The 19,912-nt window shown below is 36.5% G+C and overlaps 1 protein-coding gene across 1 annotated transcript; it reads right to left on the bottom strand.

The window, feature by feature from the left end:
- Positions 1-14,426: 14,426 nt before the first annotated feature.
- On the bottom strand, positions 14,427-19,696 carry LOC113280013 (basic 7S globulin-like). Its single transcript, XM_026528649.1, has 2 exons — positions 19,480-19,696; positions 14,427-15,265 (listed from the first exon to the last, which is right to left on the bottom strand). Exons 1-2 carry the CDS (start codon positions 19,694-19,696, stop codon positions 14,427-14,429), a joined length of 1,056 nt encoding a protein of 351 aa, XP_026384434.1.
- Between the last annotated feature and the right edge of the window lie 216 nt (positions 19,697-19,912).

Below are 19,912 nucleotides of genomic sequence, written 5' to 3' on the forward strand. Positions count from 1 at the left end.
GACTAACTTGCAAAAGAATAGTCAATCCAATTCTCTTCCGAGAATTCTAGAAGAGAGTAATGGGAAGAAGGTTCCGATTATTCCTAAACACATTCAGAAGTGGATACCAAATAAAGTCGATGATGTTTTGAGTGTAAAAAGGAATGATCTCCCGGAAAATTCCATGACTATGGAGAAGGCAGCATCCATGGTGTTGGAACTTAACAAGTTCTTTGGAAAGATGGATTTGGATGTGAAAGGTTCTAAAAGTGATATCTTTCATGATAATCCAAAAGTCACTTGTGGTGAGCAAGACATTGTTCACCTCAACACAACTTGAGTGTGTTTTAAGTGCATCCTCACCAACGAATTCCCTATGTATACGGTGAGGGAAGCACTAAAATTAGGGCGCACAGATTATGTTTGGTAAGGCTGTAGAATTCAATTGGATTCATATAAAAAGGTATGTCTATAAACTTGAGAAAGATTTGTGTTTTTATTTGCTTAGAGAACTTATAATGATTCACGTACCTTTCTTATCGTTTTTTTCTACCTAACTTGATCTGTGTTTAAGGTTCTTATATGTTTAGGTTTGAAAATGGTAGTTCGGGATGTTTAGACTCCATGGTACACATACCTGGTATGGTTACCATTTTTTAAAATCAAAATCCAGGGGTTTAAATTCCCGGACTTGAAAATTCGTTTACAAACCTGTATGCATATTTGCCTGTAGACGTCGATATTCGGTAAACTTGTTTTGGCCGTAATTTCTTCGTCCGAACTTGGAATGACCTGATTCTTTTTGAATTCTCTTCCTATTTGATTTCTCTTAAAAATTGAGATGAGAATTTCTTAATTTGGATGAGTTAAGATTGGTATTTGTCCTGTCTCTTGTTTTTTTGAGTGTTTTGCTCCGTGTTGTTGCACTTGTTCCACTTATCTTGGACTTGGGCACTTGGATTCTTGGAGAACTACTCTTCTAATCTCATTAGTATCCTTAACAAGAATGTTTTTGGTGAATCACAAAGAAGGAAGTGCAAGAATGGGCTGTAGTACGCATTGCTATAGGATTCTTGAATGTTCACAATCATTTTATGTGAACTATGGTGCATAGTCGTTAATGACTTTGTATGTTCTTCTTTGTTAAGAAAAACTTTATACGCCTTTGGTAGGTATTCTTGGTGTAAATCCGGGCGAAAAAGGTTGATTCTACCCTTTAAGGACAAATCATCTTATATGTGCATTACGAGTTTGTCTTGATGCCTAGTAAATCTTCGGATGAGAATTTATTTCTTGTTTTGTTTAGAAGAATAACTAGAGTTTGGAATAGCCATTATTGTGATTACACATAGCTATGTCCAACTTTTTCATCTTCATGTTTTTAGATTTATTGGTTTAAATTCTAAATTTGTTTGGAATATGATTTTTGCAGTATTAATCTTTATGGTTTTATATATTGCAATATTGTTATGGGATATGTGTTTTTACGTCCGTGAACTTGATTGTCCCATACTTTGTCAAAAATAAAGTCGTTCGTTAGTTGATATGTATATATTGATGAAAGAATGAATTGACTTTTGACAAATACAAAAGTTAAGCCTATTATGTCAATTTCTGATAGAAGATAGGTTAAAATCTTTTGTGTTCAAGGATTATGTCTATTGTATGTCATTGTGCAAATGGTGACGGAAAAATAGAATGAATCCTTGTGTATTCCGCAGTAATTGATCTTTCCTGATCCATATTTTATGTATTACTGTGATGCTACGTAATGTGTCTTATGTTGAGCACTAAACAACCAAGTTGATTATTTAGCTTTGTTGTTGTTCCGTGAGGTACTTTATGTCGAGCATTTTGAACTAAATTAATCCTCTTGTTTGGTTATTTACTTATGACTCCGTAAGTTTTCTTATGTTTGAGCTTTTTTGAATGGGTTGATTATTTTCATGATTAACTTAGCCATTGCTCCATAGATTCTCTTATGTCGAGTATGACCAATTAAATTGATTACTTTTGTGATTAGTTTAGTTGTGTATTTCGATTATATTAATTATGGGTTTTCTTGTGATTAATATAATTGAGTGTTTTAAAGTCTCCATAAGTTTACTTGTGTTGAGCATTTCCAATTAAGTAAATCATGGGTTCTCTTATGATTAATTTAATTGAGTTTTTTGGATTCAAATTCATACTTGTATGTAATTTGTTACGTCCAAAGTAATCTTTCTTTTCTTTTTGAAATTAAGGTTGCTCTTGTTTTTCTTTCGGGAATGACATATAATGGGGGAGAGTTCTTTTGAACTTGTGCTTAATGGTCATATCTTGAGGGGTGTGCGGCTGTGGAATTTTAGAGGGGTTATCTTGTATCTTTAAACTCCTTGATGAATGCATTTAGCTTCGGCTTTATGATTGCATCTAAATTAGTTGGTATGTATTTTTTTTCTTTTTGTCATGAAATGTCTCTCTCGGAAATTTCATTATGATCCCGTTCTTGTACCTTTGCCAATTTTGTTGAAAAAAGGGGGAGAATTAATATGTAGTTCACACTACAAATAAATATGGTTTGCGGATCATTGTGTAAGGGGGAGTGGTTTCCATGTGAGATGCAGTATTGACTAAGGGGGAGTGATATATATCACCATAGTATAATTGTTGAAGTTATGATATAATTGAACTTTGACGTTGTGTAATAATACTATGACGCTGTATAACAATGATCGAGAACTGTATTTTCTCATTGTTATAGCTACGGATCTTCAACATCGGTGATGCTAAACTTACAACCTTTGGGATCATTTGAGTACTTAGAAGTGACGAAGATTTCGAGGAATGTTGAAGATTAGACATGTGGAATAGGAACTACTAAAGTTTCTTTATCTTTTTTTGTATTCCATATGTATTGATAGTTTTGTCACTAAAATTGACAAAGGGGGAGATTGTTAGAGCATTGCTCGGTCGAACTCGCATGCGTTGGTATCTCAAGCATGTTTGTCAATGTTAGTGATCAAAACTATAAGTCTTGATTTCTAATATATTATAGTTATGTCTCGGACTAGGATAGAAAGTGTAGTTGAGCTCAAGGACTTCATGGAGATTCATCATACAAGTAGAAGAACTACTCAAGGAATCGGTGGAACTTCTCGATAAAAAGGTATGTGAAGACTTGAACTTATCTATCACTCAAAAGTCTATCTAATCTATCTCCTACTCTTTGACACAAGAAGTCGTATCCTATATATATATATATATAGACTTTGATTATACACATTTGGTATTTCGATCCGAGTATACCTCGCCTATCTATATCTCGAAATATGAGTTGGTAAGATTTTCGCTTTAACCAAGTTTATCTTTACCATGTGACGAAAGTCACGATATGTTTCAATCATCTTGAAAATATATATGACGATAAATGGTGTAACAACTATATAAGGTCCTCTAAGAATGTTTCAATGATTGAAATGAGAGTTTAGATTACATAATCAATGGTGGACATAAGCATTGATGTGGAAACACATTTATCTATAAGTCCTATTCCTTGAACCAAAGTTTGCGAACTTTGTTGATCAAGAGAATCGGAAGAATGGCGTGAGCCAAGTCCGCGAACTCAGTCCGCGAACTACCGAAGTTCTCACACCCGAGAATTTATGGTGGAGTTGACAAACTACTTGCGTGAAACTAAGTCAGCGAACCCAGTCTGCGAACCGGCGAAGGTCTCATACCCGAGAATTTCTGCTGGAGTTTGTAAACTCTGCCCGGTAACTTAAGTCCGCGAACCTAGTCTGCGAACTTGAGAAGGTTATATATCTGAAGATGATTTCTGAAATTAAACTTAAAAAGACTAAGGAATGCAGTTTGCAAACCGTGAGTGAACCGATTCAAGTGAATCAAATCATCTTTGCTTCAATTGTGTCTTGTGTAATACATGAGATTTCCTTGCAATTGAACAACTCTCTAACTAGTTCATTTGAAATCATTTGAACTAGTTATGGTGAAGAAGAACATGGTTGATATGGAATGCTCATATGGTTAACCATTTGGTTAACTATTGTTGAAACAACAAGTGCATACGTTTGGGTACGGTAAAAAACCTAGAAGCGTGCATTGTCAAGTGTGTATATCAAGCTAAGTTTTCGATCTAACGGTTGAGAAATATTAGCTTGAATTTAAATCAGGTTTTCATCTAAACGGTGAATATTGATTGCTTTGTTAACAAGGTAACTTAATTGCAAACCCTGATTTGAAAGACTATATAAGGGGAACTCTAGTATCTGTGCAAACCTAATCCCCATACCTCACGTGTGATACTAGTTTGCATACTAGAGTCGTTTCTCCTTTAACCTTTGGTTTTATTCTTCTGAAACCAGGTTAACGACTTAAAGACTTCATTGGGATTGTGAATCCAGACCGATAATACTTTTATCGTAGTTGTGTGATCTGATCTTGCATCTTCTATCGTACGAGTACAATCAGATTGATTGTCTTGAGATTGATATCTCCGATAGGCAAGATATAAAAAGTAATCGCAAACATCTTCATCTCATTGTTAGTGATTTCGCAACATCTTGTTTCACTACCATACGATTAAGATTGTCGTGAGGTGATTGATAACTCTAGGCTGTTCTTCGGGAATATAAGACCGGATTATCAATTGGTTCCTGTTCACCTTGATTATTATCAAAAGACGGAACAAAACCTTTTAGGGTTTATCTGCAGAAGACAGATTGATCCTTTGATAGACTTGTCTGTGTGAGACAGATTTGTTTATTGTCAAGTCTTCGACTTTGGGTCGTAGCAACTCTTAGTTGTGGGTGAGATCAGCTAACGGAATTCAAGTGCACAATATTCTGCTGGGATCAGAGGCGCAGGGAGTAAAACTGTACCTTGGATCAGTGGGATACTGATTGGCATTCAACTACAGTCCAGTCCGAAGTTAGCTTGGAGTAGGCTAGTGTCTGTAGTGGCTTAATATAGTGTATTTTCAATCTTGACTAGGTCCCGAGGTTTTTCTGCATTTGCGGTTTCCTCGTTAACAAAATTCTGGTGTCTATGTTATTTCTTTTCCGCATTATATTTTGTTATATAATTGAAATATCACAGGGTGTGCGTTGTTCAATCAATTAAAATATCCGACATTTTGGTTGTTGATTTAAATTGATTGACACTTGGATATTGGTCTTTGGTACCATCTAAGTTATCTCTCTTTAATAAAGACTCGCAGATTTCTATTTGCTTGAGTATAGATCAAATCGAGAGATTGAGATATAAACTCTTTGATGTACTTTTATCTAGATTGAGTCTGACTGTCTAGTTGATTCTCTAGAAAGTATATTGGAGTTTGTCCATACATATTTCTAAGTGAAATATTGGGTGTGGCTGTTAGACCCCCGCTTTTTCAATTGGTATCAGAGCAGGCAAACACGTTTAAGACCTTGAAAGTCTATGTTTGTGGCGATCTGATTATGGACGAGTCTATTTATAATAACGTACCAGTTCAGAAATTACCAGATGATTCTAAAAGGTTGGATTCACCTGAGAGAACTGTCACATCTAAGTAAATATCTAACCATTCTCTTGATGTAAAAACTGTTGATTGGGAAACTCTCCTTGAAGAACAATTGGATGAACTTTCTGATGAAGATGATTCAGATATTGATAGAGATGTTGATGAGGAAGTCTCAGAGTATGTTAAGTTTTTGGATTCGAGGAATATGAAGAAGATTAAAACAAGAAATTTAGAAGATGTTACCCAGGTGTTTATTTTTCGAATCGTTCTTGCGAATTGATCCTCAAGGATTCTGAGGAAAACCTATGTATGAAGTCACTTGAATGTGATAATCTTTATCAAAAGTAATTTTTGTTGGAAGAGAAACTTGCAGAATCTGAAGCAAGGTTTAACTCTCAACAAATTATTTTTGATGACAGAGAAAGCTCTTATCTCACTCGAGAAAAACGCCTTGAGGCTGATTTAGCTGCTTCTCTTGATAAAATCAAGATGTTGGAAGATGACTTGAAAAAGTTCAATACTAGTTCAAGCAAATTAACCACTATGTTAGGAGCAAGTAAAAATCATCGTTATACACGAGGATTGGGCTATAAGGGAATAGATGCTCCAAGTATTAACAAAGAGGTAAAATTTGTCAAAGCTAGTGACTCTTCTCAACAAAAGGTTTCCACTGATGGAAAAAGTGAAATACCTTCACCGGCAGTTAGGTTCAAAAGAGCAAAGTTTATCAACCTCCAAAGTCAGCACACACAGATCGAGGAAAGAACATTCCTTATGTTTGCCACTGTTGCGGAAATAAAGGTCACTTAGAAAGGAAATGTCGTTTCCGTATAAGGAATGAGAAACTTCATGATTTTCTTATTTGGGAATCACAAGAAGTTGTGAAACCAAGATCATATGTTAAGACTAATCCCCTTAACGTTACAGGCTGTAATTGTCCAACTTTAGGCAAAGGAATCAATGATGTGATAAACCAAGATTTGCCTATAAACGTCATATGAATCCTTTTCACAATCATAATGGTTATCAAAAGGATAACTTCGTAAAGACGAAGACAAGATCCGATACTCCCAATTGGAGAAAGACTAACTTGCAAAATAATAGTCAATCCAATTCTCTTCCGAGAATTCTAGAAGAGAGTAATGGGAAGAAGGTTCCGATTATTCCTAAACGCACTCAGAAGTGGATATCAAAGAAAGTCGATGATGTTTTGAGTGTGAAAAGGAATGATCTCCCAGAAAATTCCATGACTATGGAGAAGGCAGCATCCATGGTGTTGGAACTTAACAAGTTCTTTGGAAAGATGGATTGGATGTGAAAGGTTCTAAAAGTGACATCTTTCATGATAATTCAAAAGTCACTTGTGGTGAGAAAGACATTGTTCACCTCAACACAACTTGAGTGTTTTAAGTGCATCCTCACCAACGAATTCCCTATGTATACGGTGAGGGAAGCACGAAAATTGGGGCGCACAGATTATGTTTGGTAAGGCTGTAGAATTCAATTGGATTCATATAAAAAGGTATGTATATAAACTTGAGGAATATTTGTGTTTTTATTTGCTTAGAGAACTTATAATGATTCACGTACCTTTCTTATCATTTTTTTCTACTTAACTTGATCTGTGTTTAAGGTTCTTATATGTTTAGGTTTGAAAATAGTAGTTCGGGATGTTTGGACTCCATGGTACACATACCTAGTATGCTTACCATCTTTTAAAATCAAAATACAGGGGTTTAAATTCGCGGACTTGAAAATTCATTTACAAACCCGTATGCATATTTGCCTGTAGACGTCGATATTCGGTAAACTTGTTTTGGCCGTAATTTCTTCGTCCGAACTTGGAATGACCTGATTCTTTTTGAATTCTATTCCTCTTTGATTTCTCTTAAAAATTGAGATGAGAATTTCTGAATTTGGATGAGTTAAGATTGGTAATTGTCCTGTCTCTTGTTTTTTTGAGTGTTTTGCTCCGTGTTGTTGCACTTGTTCCACTTCTCTTGGACTTGGGCACTTGGATTCTTGGAGAACTACTCTTCTAATCTCATTAGTAGCCTTAACAAGAATGTTTTTGGTGAATCACAAAGAAGGAAGTGCAAGAATGGGTTGTAGTACGCATTGCTATAGGATTCTTGAATGTTCACAATCATTTTATGTGAACTATGGTGCATAGTCGTTAATGACTTTGTATGTTCTTCTTTGTTAAGAAAAAATTTATACTCCTTTGGTAGATATTCTTGGTGTAAATCCGGGCGAAAAAGGTTGATTCTACCCTCTAAGGACAAATCATCTTATATGTGCATTACGAGCTTGTCTTGATGCCTAGTAAATCTTCGGATGAGAATTTATTTCTTGTTTTGTTTAGAAGAATAACTAGAGTTTGGAATAGCCATTATTGTGATTACATATAGCTATGTCCAACTTTTTCATATTCATGTTTTTAGATTTATTGGTTTAAATTCTAAATTTGTTTGGAAGATGATTTTTGCAGTATTAATATTTATGGTTTTATATATTGCAATATTGTTATGGGATATGTGTATTTACGTTCGTGAACTTGATTGTCCCATACTTTGTCAAAAATAAATTCGTTCGTGAGTTGATATGTATATATTGATGAAAGAATGAATTGACTTTTGACAAATACAAAAGTTAAGCCTATTATGTCAATTTTTGATAGAAGATAGGTAAAAATCTTTTGTGTTCAAGGATTATGTCTATTGTATGTCATTGTGCAAATGGTGACGGAAAAATAGAATGAATCCTTGTGTATTCCGCAGTAATTGAACTTTCCTGATCCATATTTTATGTATTACTGTGAGGCTCCGTAATGTGTCTTATATTGAGCACTAAACAACCAAGTTGATTATTTAGCTTTGTTGTTGTTCCGTGAGATACTTTATGTCGAGAATTTTGAACTAAATTAATCATCTTGTTTTTATTTAGTTATGACTCCGTAAGTTTTCTTATGTTTGAGCGTTTTTGACTGGGTTGATTATTTTCATGATTAACTTAGTCATTGCTCCATAGATTATCTTGTGATTAGTTTAGTTGTGTATTTCGATTAGATTAATTATGGGTTTTCTTGTGATTAATCTAATTGAGGGTTTTAAAGTCTCCATAAGTTTACTTGTGTTGAGCATTTCCAATTAAGTAAATCATGGGTTCTCTTATGATTAATTTAATTGATTTTTTCGGATTCAAATTCATACTTGTATGTAATTTGTTGTGTCCAAAGAAATCCTTCTTTTCTTTTCGAGAATGACATATAATGGGGGAGAGTTCTTTTGAACTTGTGCTTAATGGTCATATCTTGAGGGGTGTGCGGCTGATGAATGCATTTAGCTTCGGCTTTATGATTGCCTCTAAATTATTTGGTACGTATTTTTTTTCTTTTTGTCATGAAATGTCTCTATCGGAAATTTCATTATGATCCCGTTCTTGTACCTTTGCCGATTTTATTGACATAAAAGGGGAGAATTAATATGTAGTTCACACTACAAATACATATGGTTTTCGGATCATTGTGTAAGGAGGAGTGGTTTCCATGTGAGATGTAGAATTGACTAAGGAGGGGTGATACATATCACCATAGTATTATTGTTGAAGTTATGATACAATTGAACTTTGACGCTGTGTAATAATACTATGACACTGTATACAATGATCGAGAACTATGTTTTCTCATTTTTATAACTACGGATCTTCAACAACGGTGATGCTAAACTTACAACCTTTGGGATCATTGGAGTACTTGGAAGTGACGAAGATTTCGAGTAATGTTGAAGATTAGACATGTGGAATAGGAGCTACTAAAGTTTCTTTATCTTTTTTTGTTTTCCATATGTATTGATAGTTTTGTCACTAAAATTGACAAAGGGGAGATTGTTTGAGCATTGCTCGGTCGAACTCGCATGTGTTGTATCAAAACTATAAGTCTTGATTTCTAGTATATTATAGCCAAGTCTCAGACTAGGATAGAAAGTGTAGTTGAGCTCAAGGACTTCATGGCGATTCATCATACAAGTAGAAGAACTACTCAAGGAACCGGTGGAACTTCTCGACAAAAATGTATGTGAAGACTTGAAATTGTTTATCACTCAAAAGTCTATCTACTCTATCTCCTACTCTTTGAGACAATAAATCATATGTTGTATATATATAGACTTTGATTATACACATTTGGTATTTCGATCCGAGAATACCTCGCCTATCTATGTCTCGAAATATGAGTTGGTAAGATTTTCGCTTTAACCAATTTTATCTTTACCATGTGACAAGGTCATGATATGTTTCAATCATCTTGAAAATTGCTTTGACGAGAAATGGTGTAACAACTATATAACGTCCTTTAAGAATGTTTCAATGATTGAAATGAGAGTTTATATTACATAATCAATGGTGGACATAAGCATTGTTATGGAAACACATTTATGTATAAGTCTTATTCCTTGAACCAAAGTTTACGAACTTTGTTGATCAAGAGAACCATAAGAATGGCGTGAGCCAAGTCCGCGAACTCAGTCCTCGAACTGCCGAAGTTCTCAAACTCGATAATTTCTGCTGGAGTTGACAAACTACTTGCGTGAAACTAAGTCCGTGAAATCAGTCCGTGAACCCAGTCTGCGAACCGGCGAAGTTCTCATACCCGAGAATTTCTGCTGGAGTTTGTAAACTCTGCCCGATAACTTAAGTCCGCGAACCTAGTCCGAGAACTTGAGAAGGTTATATATCTGAAGATGATTTCTAAACTTAAACTTAAAAAGACTAAGGAATAAAGTTTGCAAACCGTGGCTATGAAAGTTCATCAACCGATTCAAGTGAATCAAATCATCTTTGCTTCAATTGTGTCTTGTGTAATACATGAGATTTCCTTGCAATTGAACAACTCTCTAACTAGTTCATTTGAAATCATTTGAACTAGTTATGGTGGAGAAGAACATGTTTGATATGCAATGCTCATATGGCTAACCATTTGGTTAACCATTGTTGAACCAACAAGTGCATATGTTTGGGTACGGTAACAAACCTAGAAGCGTGCATTGTCAAGTGTGTATAACAAGCTAAGTTTTCGATCTAACGGTTGAGAAATATTAGCTTGAATCTAAAACAGGTTTTCATTTAATGGTGAATATTGATTGCTTTGTTACTAAGGTAACTTAATTGCAAACCCTGATTTGAAAGACTATATAAGGGGAACTCTAATATATGTGCAAAACTAATCCCCACACCTCACCTGTGATACTAGGTTGCATACTAGAGTCGTTTCTCCTTTAACCCTTGGTTTTATTCTTCTAAAACCAGGTTAACGACTTAAAGACTTCATTGGGATTGTGAAGCCAGACCGATACTACTTTTATCGTAGTTGTGTGATCTGATCTTGCATCTTCTATCGTAAGAGTACAATCAGATTGATTGGCTTGATATTGATATCTCCGATAGGAAAGATATAAAAAGTAATCACAAACATCTTCGTCTCATTGTTTGTGATTCCGCAACATCTTGTTTCGCTACCATACGATTAAGATTGTTGTGAGGTGATTGATAACTCTAGGTTGTTCTTCGGGAATATAAGACCGGATTATCAATTAGTTCCTGTTCACCTTGATTATTATCAAAAGACGGAACAAAACCTTTTAGGGTTTATTTGTGGGAGAAATGTTGATCCTTTGATAGACTTATCTGTGTGAGACATATTTGTTTATTGTCAAGTCTTCGACTTTGGGTCGTAGCAGCTCTTATTTGTGAGTGAGATCAGCTAAGGGAATTCAAGTGCGCAGTATCCTGCTGGTATCAGAGGCGTAGGGAGTACAACTGTACCTTGGATCAGTGGGATACTTATTGGGGTTCAACTACAGTCCAGTCCGAAGTTAGCTTGGAGTAGGCCAGTGTCTGTAGCGGCTTAATACAGTGTGTGTTCAATCTGGAGTAGGTCCCGTGGTTTATTTGAATTTGCGGTTTCCTCGTTAACATAATTCTGGTGTCTGTGTTATTTCTTTTCTGCATTATATTTTGTTATATAATTGAAATATCACAGGTGTGCGTTATTCAATCAATTAGATTATCCGACTTTTGGTTGTTGATATAAATTGATTGACACTTGGATATTGGTCTTTGGTACCATCCAAGTTATCTTTCTTTGATAAAGACTCGCAGATTTCTGTTAGCTTGAGTATAGATCAAATCGAGAGATTGAGATATAAACTCTTTGATGTACTTTTATCTAGATTGAGTCTGACTGTCTAGTTGATTCTCTAGAAAGTATATTGGAGTTTGTCCATACAGATTGCTAAGCGAAATATTGGGTGTGGTTGTTAGACCCGCACTTTTTCAAAGGTTAGCGTGATCGAACACATATTTTTTCCTTAAAGAAAATCTAGACTGTTAATATCAGTCTTAGAAATAATCACGGCCACACAATTTGGCTGCGCGATTTAACAAGCATAGCCTACTCCTAGCAGAACTAGGCAATCCTTATAGTGACCACCGACGGGCCACTAGTGCCCTAGTCGATCGAATAGTTCTCTGCTCATTCACAAACACTTCCAACGCCTGCCTAAACATGGGTGTTCACACTATTTAAAAATAGCTCAAACGAGCTGAGGCCGACCATGACGGTCTTAAAGTCATCACATCCGTCCAACTTGGCCAACGAAGTTGGACGTCTTAGATCGAGCTTTGGGCAATCAAAAAGGCGCCGGCGTGATCACCGGCGGGCCCACTAATTCCCTAGTCGATCGAGATCTATGTAGTTCATTCACAAGTGCTTCGAACATCGACCCAAACATGAGCGTTCACACTGCATAAAAATAGCTCAAATGAGCTGAGACTGATAAAAAGGGTCTCAAAACATATCGCGTCTGTCCAACTTCGTCGGCCTGGTTGGACGGCTTGGATCACATCTCAAGCGATCAAGGAGATGCCAACTTGTTCACTGTTGGCCCAACTCCTCCCTTGGTCGATCGACCTGTTCAAGTTAAAACCAAAGCGTATCAAATCGTTCGCCTAAATAAAGGTGAACGCGCTGCTTTGAAAACCCTAAAAATACGTTGGCGGAAACACACTACTGTCGCAAATCGATCACAACCTTCCATCTTCGCCAGCCGAATCGAGTGGCTTAGATCTAATTCTAGATGGCCCAGGAGATGTCAGCGTGCTTACCAATAACTCGTCTTTGCACGAGGTCGATCGACCTGCTCAAACCAACAAGCAGCGCCTCGAATCGCTCGCCCAAAAGAGAGTTGGACGATCGGCCTCTAAACCCTAAAATTGCGTCAACAACATTGAACAACTGCCACAAATCGATCACGACCATCCAACTTCGCCAGCCTAGTTGGACGGTGTAGATCTATTTTCAGAAAACTAACAAAGTAGCATTACGACCATTGACCATCACTCCTCCACAGGGAGTGATCGACCAGGTGGTAGTTCGCCCATAGGGCACTCGAACGATCACCCAAAATAGGTCGATCGCGCTACCCTTTTAAGACACTAAATCCATAACTGATTCGATCGAGCTCAAGAACCACGATGCATCATGCACATCGATTATTTTGAGTTGCTTGCTTAAAAGCGATGCTTCACATGCATCGAATACATACGATATTTTATAAATATCGGCTTCATAAATAACTTAGTTATTTAACCTAATAGCGCCATGTGTAATTCCTTGCGGCAAGTCCCACGACTTGACCCACCTACTCGAGACATCAAACATGTCACAAACTGGGGTATTGGTCTGGCGGTTTACAGCGTGCGGCGTGCAACGCGCCCATTATGAGAACGTGTCAGGAAAAGATGGACGGTTAACGACGATGAGAGTAGTGGATGAAGATGTGACCAAGTGATGATCACCACTCTTACACGGCCCCACTACTCCACTACTTAACTTTCTCCACTTCCCACGAGATCAGGTCGCGCTCAAACGACTTGCATAAATAGGTTTTCCAACCTATTTCGAGGACAGAACACAAGTGTTCAAGTAACCTAAAACCATTTTATAATACAAGTCGTAAAACAGCCACACCTTCATAATTCAACATTCTGTTCTCAAACACCTTCTCCGCTTCCCTCCCTAAGATCAACCCTTCTCCTTCACTTTGTGACCGAAGCAAGTCTGGAACGGCTATTTCTCGGTTTAGGTCGGAATTGTACAGATTGATCTCTCGAATCTAAAGTACTTCCGTGCAGTGCATTTGTTTAGGGTTTAGATTCGTTTCTCATCAACACACCTAAATTTACTAAAGATAGTAGAATCAATTTTTACCCTCAAACAAAACCTAACCTTAATTTCTCATAAACCCTAATTCTCCAAATCATAATCACAGTATCAAACAAATAGCCTTTATTCTCAATAACTTTTGGAAAACCAAATCGAAATGCAACGAATCATAATAACTTCCCACAAAAAAAAAGATGTGATTAGACCTAAAAAAACTATTGAATCAACTCTACTTATTGAAAATTGAAATAAAATCACATATTTATCACCTAAAAATGGAATCACTTTGAATCTTCTTCCAAAAATATTATCAATTAACTGCGACAACATGATTATCCTCGATTAATTTCACCATGTTCTCTTGGCAAAAAAAGGTAATCATGAGAAAGAGAAGTCGAAAAAAAAAAGGAAGTCACAAAGAAAAAAATTGAGGAGGAAGAAGCGAAGAAATAATTTAGAAAATATGGGTGTGAGGGAAATCTTAACCCAAATAACGGATGCGTGCATAAAATTCCATACGTGGATTTCATGGTGAAAAAAATCTGAAAAATGGATCTATTAGTAGTTTCCACAGATAAGTTATTATTACAATCTTATTAAATAGATAAGTAAGTTGTTATTGCAATCTTATTAAATAGATAGGGATAAACATAATAACTAGATAGAGAAATGATGGGGACATGATCCCTTTCCACAGAAGTTTGCAGCAAATCTGCAGCTTGATCAAACTTGAATCGGTGGACTATACCCTACTCTTGATTTTGCAATATCAAATTCTAGAATACTTAAGCGCATCTGATAACCACCAATAACTATTGAAGTCTCCGGCTTTAAACCTCCGTCTACATATGGCAAACAATATACATTGTCCTTAACGAACTCGAAAGGATTACTACCTGACCGAGCCAAAAACCAATTTACATTGTTGGGCATGCGAAGAGAGATATATGGCACAACAACCCCGTCTGGTCTACTTTCTATCGTCGATCCATTAAAACAAACACTGAAAGGCGCAACAGGAGCAACCGTAGAAATACCCCTGGCTTTAGCCGCCTTAACATATGCGCTTGTGAAGGCCTTGTATATTGATGTCTCCATAGTAGTGTAAGGTACCAAGGTGCTAATTTTAATTCCTCCCACTCCATTACTCTTGTTGATGGACAATAATCCTTTGTTTATGGTGACATTTGAACCATCTACGTCGATTGATTTCAGGTCAATGAAATAGTCACTTGGAAAGAAAGAGTTAGTGAGAAGTGGGGTGTAAGCTAATGACTGCCTGAAGTTTTGGTTAGAGTAAGGACCATCCCCGAAGTATATTGAACCTTCGCCGGCACCTAAATCTAAGGCAAATTTTTGAGGGAACCGAAATGCAGCTGAAAATTGTGAAGCCAAAGAAGAACTTGATCTTCCGAGACCGGCAATTCCTTTAGCACCCTTTGCAAGTCCACGTAAGACACTAGAATTCTTTTCACAACCGAGTGAAATCCCAGTAGCAGTAACATTTTGACCTGAGACCCATTCCCCATTTTTCAAATCGTTAGATTGAGCTGTTACGACGCCTGAAATGGATGTAGATGCACAACCAGCACTAGAATAGATCCAGGAGGATTTACGACCGAGATCGAGGACTACGTTTATGGGGACTTTTCCTAGGCTGAGCTTGGTGACAAATTGGAGAGTAGATGGATCTTTGTTAACAGGAAAAACGAGACCCCCGGGCCGGGAAGAAGAAGAAGGTTGAGCATTGGAAGCAGAGAGAAAGAAGAAACTGAGAAAAACAAACGCGTACAAGGAATGATAAGAAGCCATGGAATTTGCTTGTAATAACCACCAGTAGTGGAAATGTGGAATGTAGAAGAAAAGTGAGGAGGGATTGGGTTTATATAGTAATCTAATAAGTCAATGTTCACGTTTTGAGTCAAATGAAATGAACGATATTTTGCCAGCTCAAGTCATTCCTATTGGGCGCCTACCATATGGTTAATAGTCCTGACTACTGATGTCGATAAAGATGAACATAGGCAATTTTAAATGGAATTGGTTGCCTACATAAAAAGGTACTAAGATAGTTCAATGCCTTTATCTTTTGGTTTTCTGCTGGCATTTGTTGCTGGGCTAGAGCAGCAGAAACAATAACATACCTCCATCAAAACCAATCAATTTATTAAACCACTAAAGAAAAATACAAAAGGGGAGAGAGTCTCAAAACAGTCAACTCTACAGAAGTAAAGGATGTGAAAGATGACGTTTTTGCTGAGCGGTAAAGGATGTGCTGCTCCGTCATAGATAGTCCCGCTCCACATTCTTAGCCGTGATGGGCTAATTTGAGGACTTATCCGTGCAAATTCTTATTTTGTACATCCCACACGCGTTATACATCCTTTTTCTTTTGGAATAATATTTTTAGGCATATACATCGTTTTATTAGTTGCAACGGAAAAGTGGTTGATGCATAACCAAAATATGGATGTATAGTGTGTTATGCATTCTTTGTGTTTTTTTTTTTTTAATTTATTTTATTGATAAAGCCAATTTAGGAAATCGGAAACTTACAGAAATATTTCAAGATCATACAAAAGTCATACACGTTGTATTATCTCCACCAATTCTTACCTATCAATTTTATCCTTTCAGATCTAAAAACAATTTCATAGTACTTTCTTCTCTCGCAAAGGAGATGAGCAAACCAACATGGCCAAGCTGATTTTGCAAACAAAACCAGGATGTATCAATGCACAGGGCAATGATTAGATCAAATCCAACCCATTGTCTATCAGAATATGTAAATAACATGAACTGGAGTTTTTAAAATTTAGATTGCTTTAATAAATCAGCGTAACACTGACCCAAGTAACAGTAACAATATCCAAGTAGTATCTAAAGTGTCTCAAGTATCTACGGTATTCTGAATCAATTTTTAGGAGTTTGTATCGAAACGAATCGGGACGACTCAGCATTGTAGATGTTATAACAGATGAGTTTGATGACGATCTTGAACAGGTTGCAGTTGTCTTGATTTCCAGAGCTTGACTTGTTAGAGTGGTTGTTGTTGTTGGTCAAAATTCTTTCTGAAATAGATCTGGACTAAAAACATCACTATTGAGACCAACACACAACAAACCAAAAACAACCCAAATATTCACACGAAGAGATAATAATACAGAACTGGGATAACAATCATTCAAGTCTATGAACATACCCCATAACCTAGAACTTAAAATAGACATTAAAGAAGACAAACAAGTAAATATAAACTGAGAAATTAAATAACCGCAATCGAAAAGAAACGATGCCGGAGTAGATGTCGCGGTTTACAGAAAAGTTACCGGAGAAGATGTTGTTGCAACTAGATCAGAGTTATGAACGGGAAAATATTGATTGTATTGTTATCTTCTTCAAAGCATAACCAACTCATTCAGCCAACAAACCCAATCTAGAAAAACAAAAACAGAACCAAAAAGCCAAAAACTGAAGAGAAAACTAAGAAAAAAAGGCTGGAACAGGCAAATCAAAGTCCACGGGTTTGATAATGGTAATTGATCTGCTCAGATCAGCTCTTTTGGAGCCGATCTGGGCAGAGCGGCGATCAACTAGTGGTGGTTTTCATTTTAGGGTTTAATTATGCATCCTTTGTGGTGGTTTGCATAATTGTGCCCAAAAGAATAAAGGCTTTCGAATTTTTCGTAAAAACTTAAAATTTGATATTGTTGTTTGTACTCATTGTGTAAATCTATTTAAAATATTTCCAACGAGATAAGATTTGTAAAATTCCAAAGCATGGATTTTATATATGTTATATTCTATTTAAAATCTATTTTGCTTGTCAATTATACCCCTGAAAAAATAGGATACATAAAGAGCTAGTGAGGATTTTATATATGTTATATTGAAGGACCGATGGTCACTAAGAATCTCTCATCATATTGAAAGCAAATCCAGAATCTTTCCAAAACTATACCCATATTCACTAAAATGCTACTCGTGATGATATGAAATTGATAATCCATAGGGTCTCTTAGCTCACACACCTGAGGTCCCACACAACGCAAGAATACTCCCAACTCTACTGACAACACAAGATAACTGATCGGTTATACTCCTCTCCAGTTAGATATTTATTTGGACTTATGTCAATATTATAAGATTGTAATCTAGGTAGTTTAGCTCGATATATATCTCACATGTGTAATTTTCTTTGAGTTGGAAACCTAGAAATCTTACATGGTATCAGAACGAGGCTCATGCATGAGTGGTTAGATGCCCATCCCTATGCGATCCATGTGTTAGGAGGTTTAAATATCCCTTACCCGTGAAGGGGAGTGTTGGAACTATTAGACACTTCTTATAACTACTAAGCTAACAATCCAAAGTTTCTGAAAACCTTTAGCCTCTATACACATATAACTCTATGGGGCACTCCACTCATTGCCAATTGTTTTTGAGTTGGAAGCCCTAGAAATCTTACATGTTGAACAAATATGGACAAGGATTGAACAGTTTTATTAATTTTTTGTTAAAATACAGAGAGAATTACAGGTTCAGAATTTATATGACAAGCTTTATAACAGAATAAGACATTTCTATTACCACAATACAACCGACACAACTGTTACAAACACAACTACTATACGCACCCAATCAATTATTTTCACACCCCCCTCAAGCTGATATCCTTCTAAATGCATAAATTTGAGTATCAGAGAAAGAAAAACTGGATGGATCAGGCCCTTTCTTAACAAATCTGCTAGCTGATTTGCAGAAGAAACATGCTTGACCACCAGAAAAAAAGAAGTGACCAAATCACGCAGGAAATGGTAATCAATCTCAATGTGTTTCGTACAAGCATGAAACACAAGGTCACTATCCATACTAGTTGCAGAGGTATTGTCACAAAAAAGGAAAAAAGGTTTTGTCAGATTTATAAGCAACTCATCAAGTAGAAACGAAGGCCATACCATTTCTGTAGCATCCACAGCCATAGACTTATATTCGGCTTCAGCAAACGATAGTGATAGTAGGTTGCTTCCTTGAGGACCAGGAAACAAGTGAATAACATAAAAACACACAAAATCCTGAAGTTGATCGTCACGTGTCAGGGCAGTCTGCCTAATCAGACTCTGAGTATGCAGTGAGAGAAGTAATATCTCTAGAAGAAAATAACATGCTTGAACCAACAGTTCCACTGATGTGTCTGAGAATACGCTTGACCAGAAATAGATACTCAGAGGTAGGTTGATGCATGAACTACGAAACATAGTTTATTGCAAAGCAAATATCCGGTCGAGTTATTGTTAGATATTGAAGAGTACCCACATACTCCTATAGGCCTTCAGATTATGCAACAATATATCAGTGGAGATGGAGTCTTGGCTGCTTGCAAGTCAACATATCATATTTCTAGAGCACTTCCAAAGCATATTTCTTCTGAGTCAAGAGTAACTGACAAGCATTATTTAAGAATGAAGCTTCAATACCCAATAAGTAGTGTAGGACTCCCAAATCTTTTATTAGATAAAACTTTTGAAGAAAAGTAACAATTGAATCTGAAAGTTGAGAAAATGAAGGTGACTAAATGATGTCATCTAAATACAACAGTAGAACTTCCATATCACTTTCAGATTGATATAGAAACATCAAATGATCACATACGTGGATCTGGAATTCATACAGGGAACTGCCGAATATCTCAAACCAAGCCCGTGGGGCTTGTTTGAGACCATACAAACTTCTCTTAAGCTTACACACGTGTGTATGATTCTCAGTATCCACAAACCTAGTGGTTGTGTCATGTAGACATCCTCAGTCAAATTGCCATAAATAAATGTGTTGGATACATTCAACTGCCTGACAAACCATTTGTGAGTGATTGCAAGAGTAAGAACTTCCCTAACTGTAGTTTCATTGACTACTGGGCTAAATGTCTCAAAATAATCCACATCGTCAACTTGATCATAGCCCTTGGCCACTAACCGTGATTTGTACCTCTCCATTGTTCTATCAACATCGAGCTTCATCTTATACACCCACTTACATCCCAAGACATTGAACTTTTCATCAAAAGGAACCTTAATCTAAGTTTCGCTATCCATCAAGGCTTTATACTCATTAGATACAGCGTTTAACCATTTTGGATTCTTACAAGATGCTTCATAAGATTTTGGTTCAGTTGTGAGTTGAGAAGTAAAAGCTTAATGGGAAGTTCAGTC

Source organism: Papaver somniferum, chromosome 5 (genome assembly GCF_003573695.1).
Source record: "Papaver somniferum cultivar HN1 chromosome 5, ASM357369v1, whole genome shotgun sequence".
Lineage (NCBI taxonomy): Eukaryota > Viridiplantae > Streptophyta > Magnoliopsida > Ranunculales > Papaveraceae > Papaver > Papaver somniferum.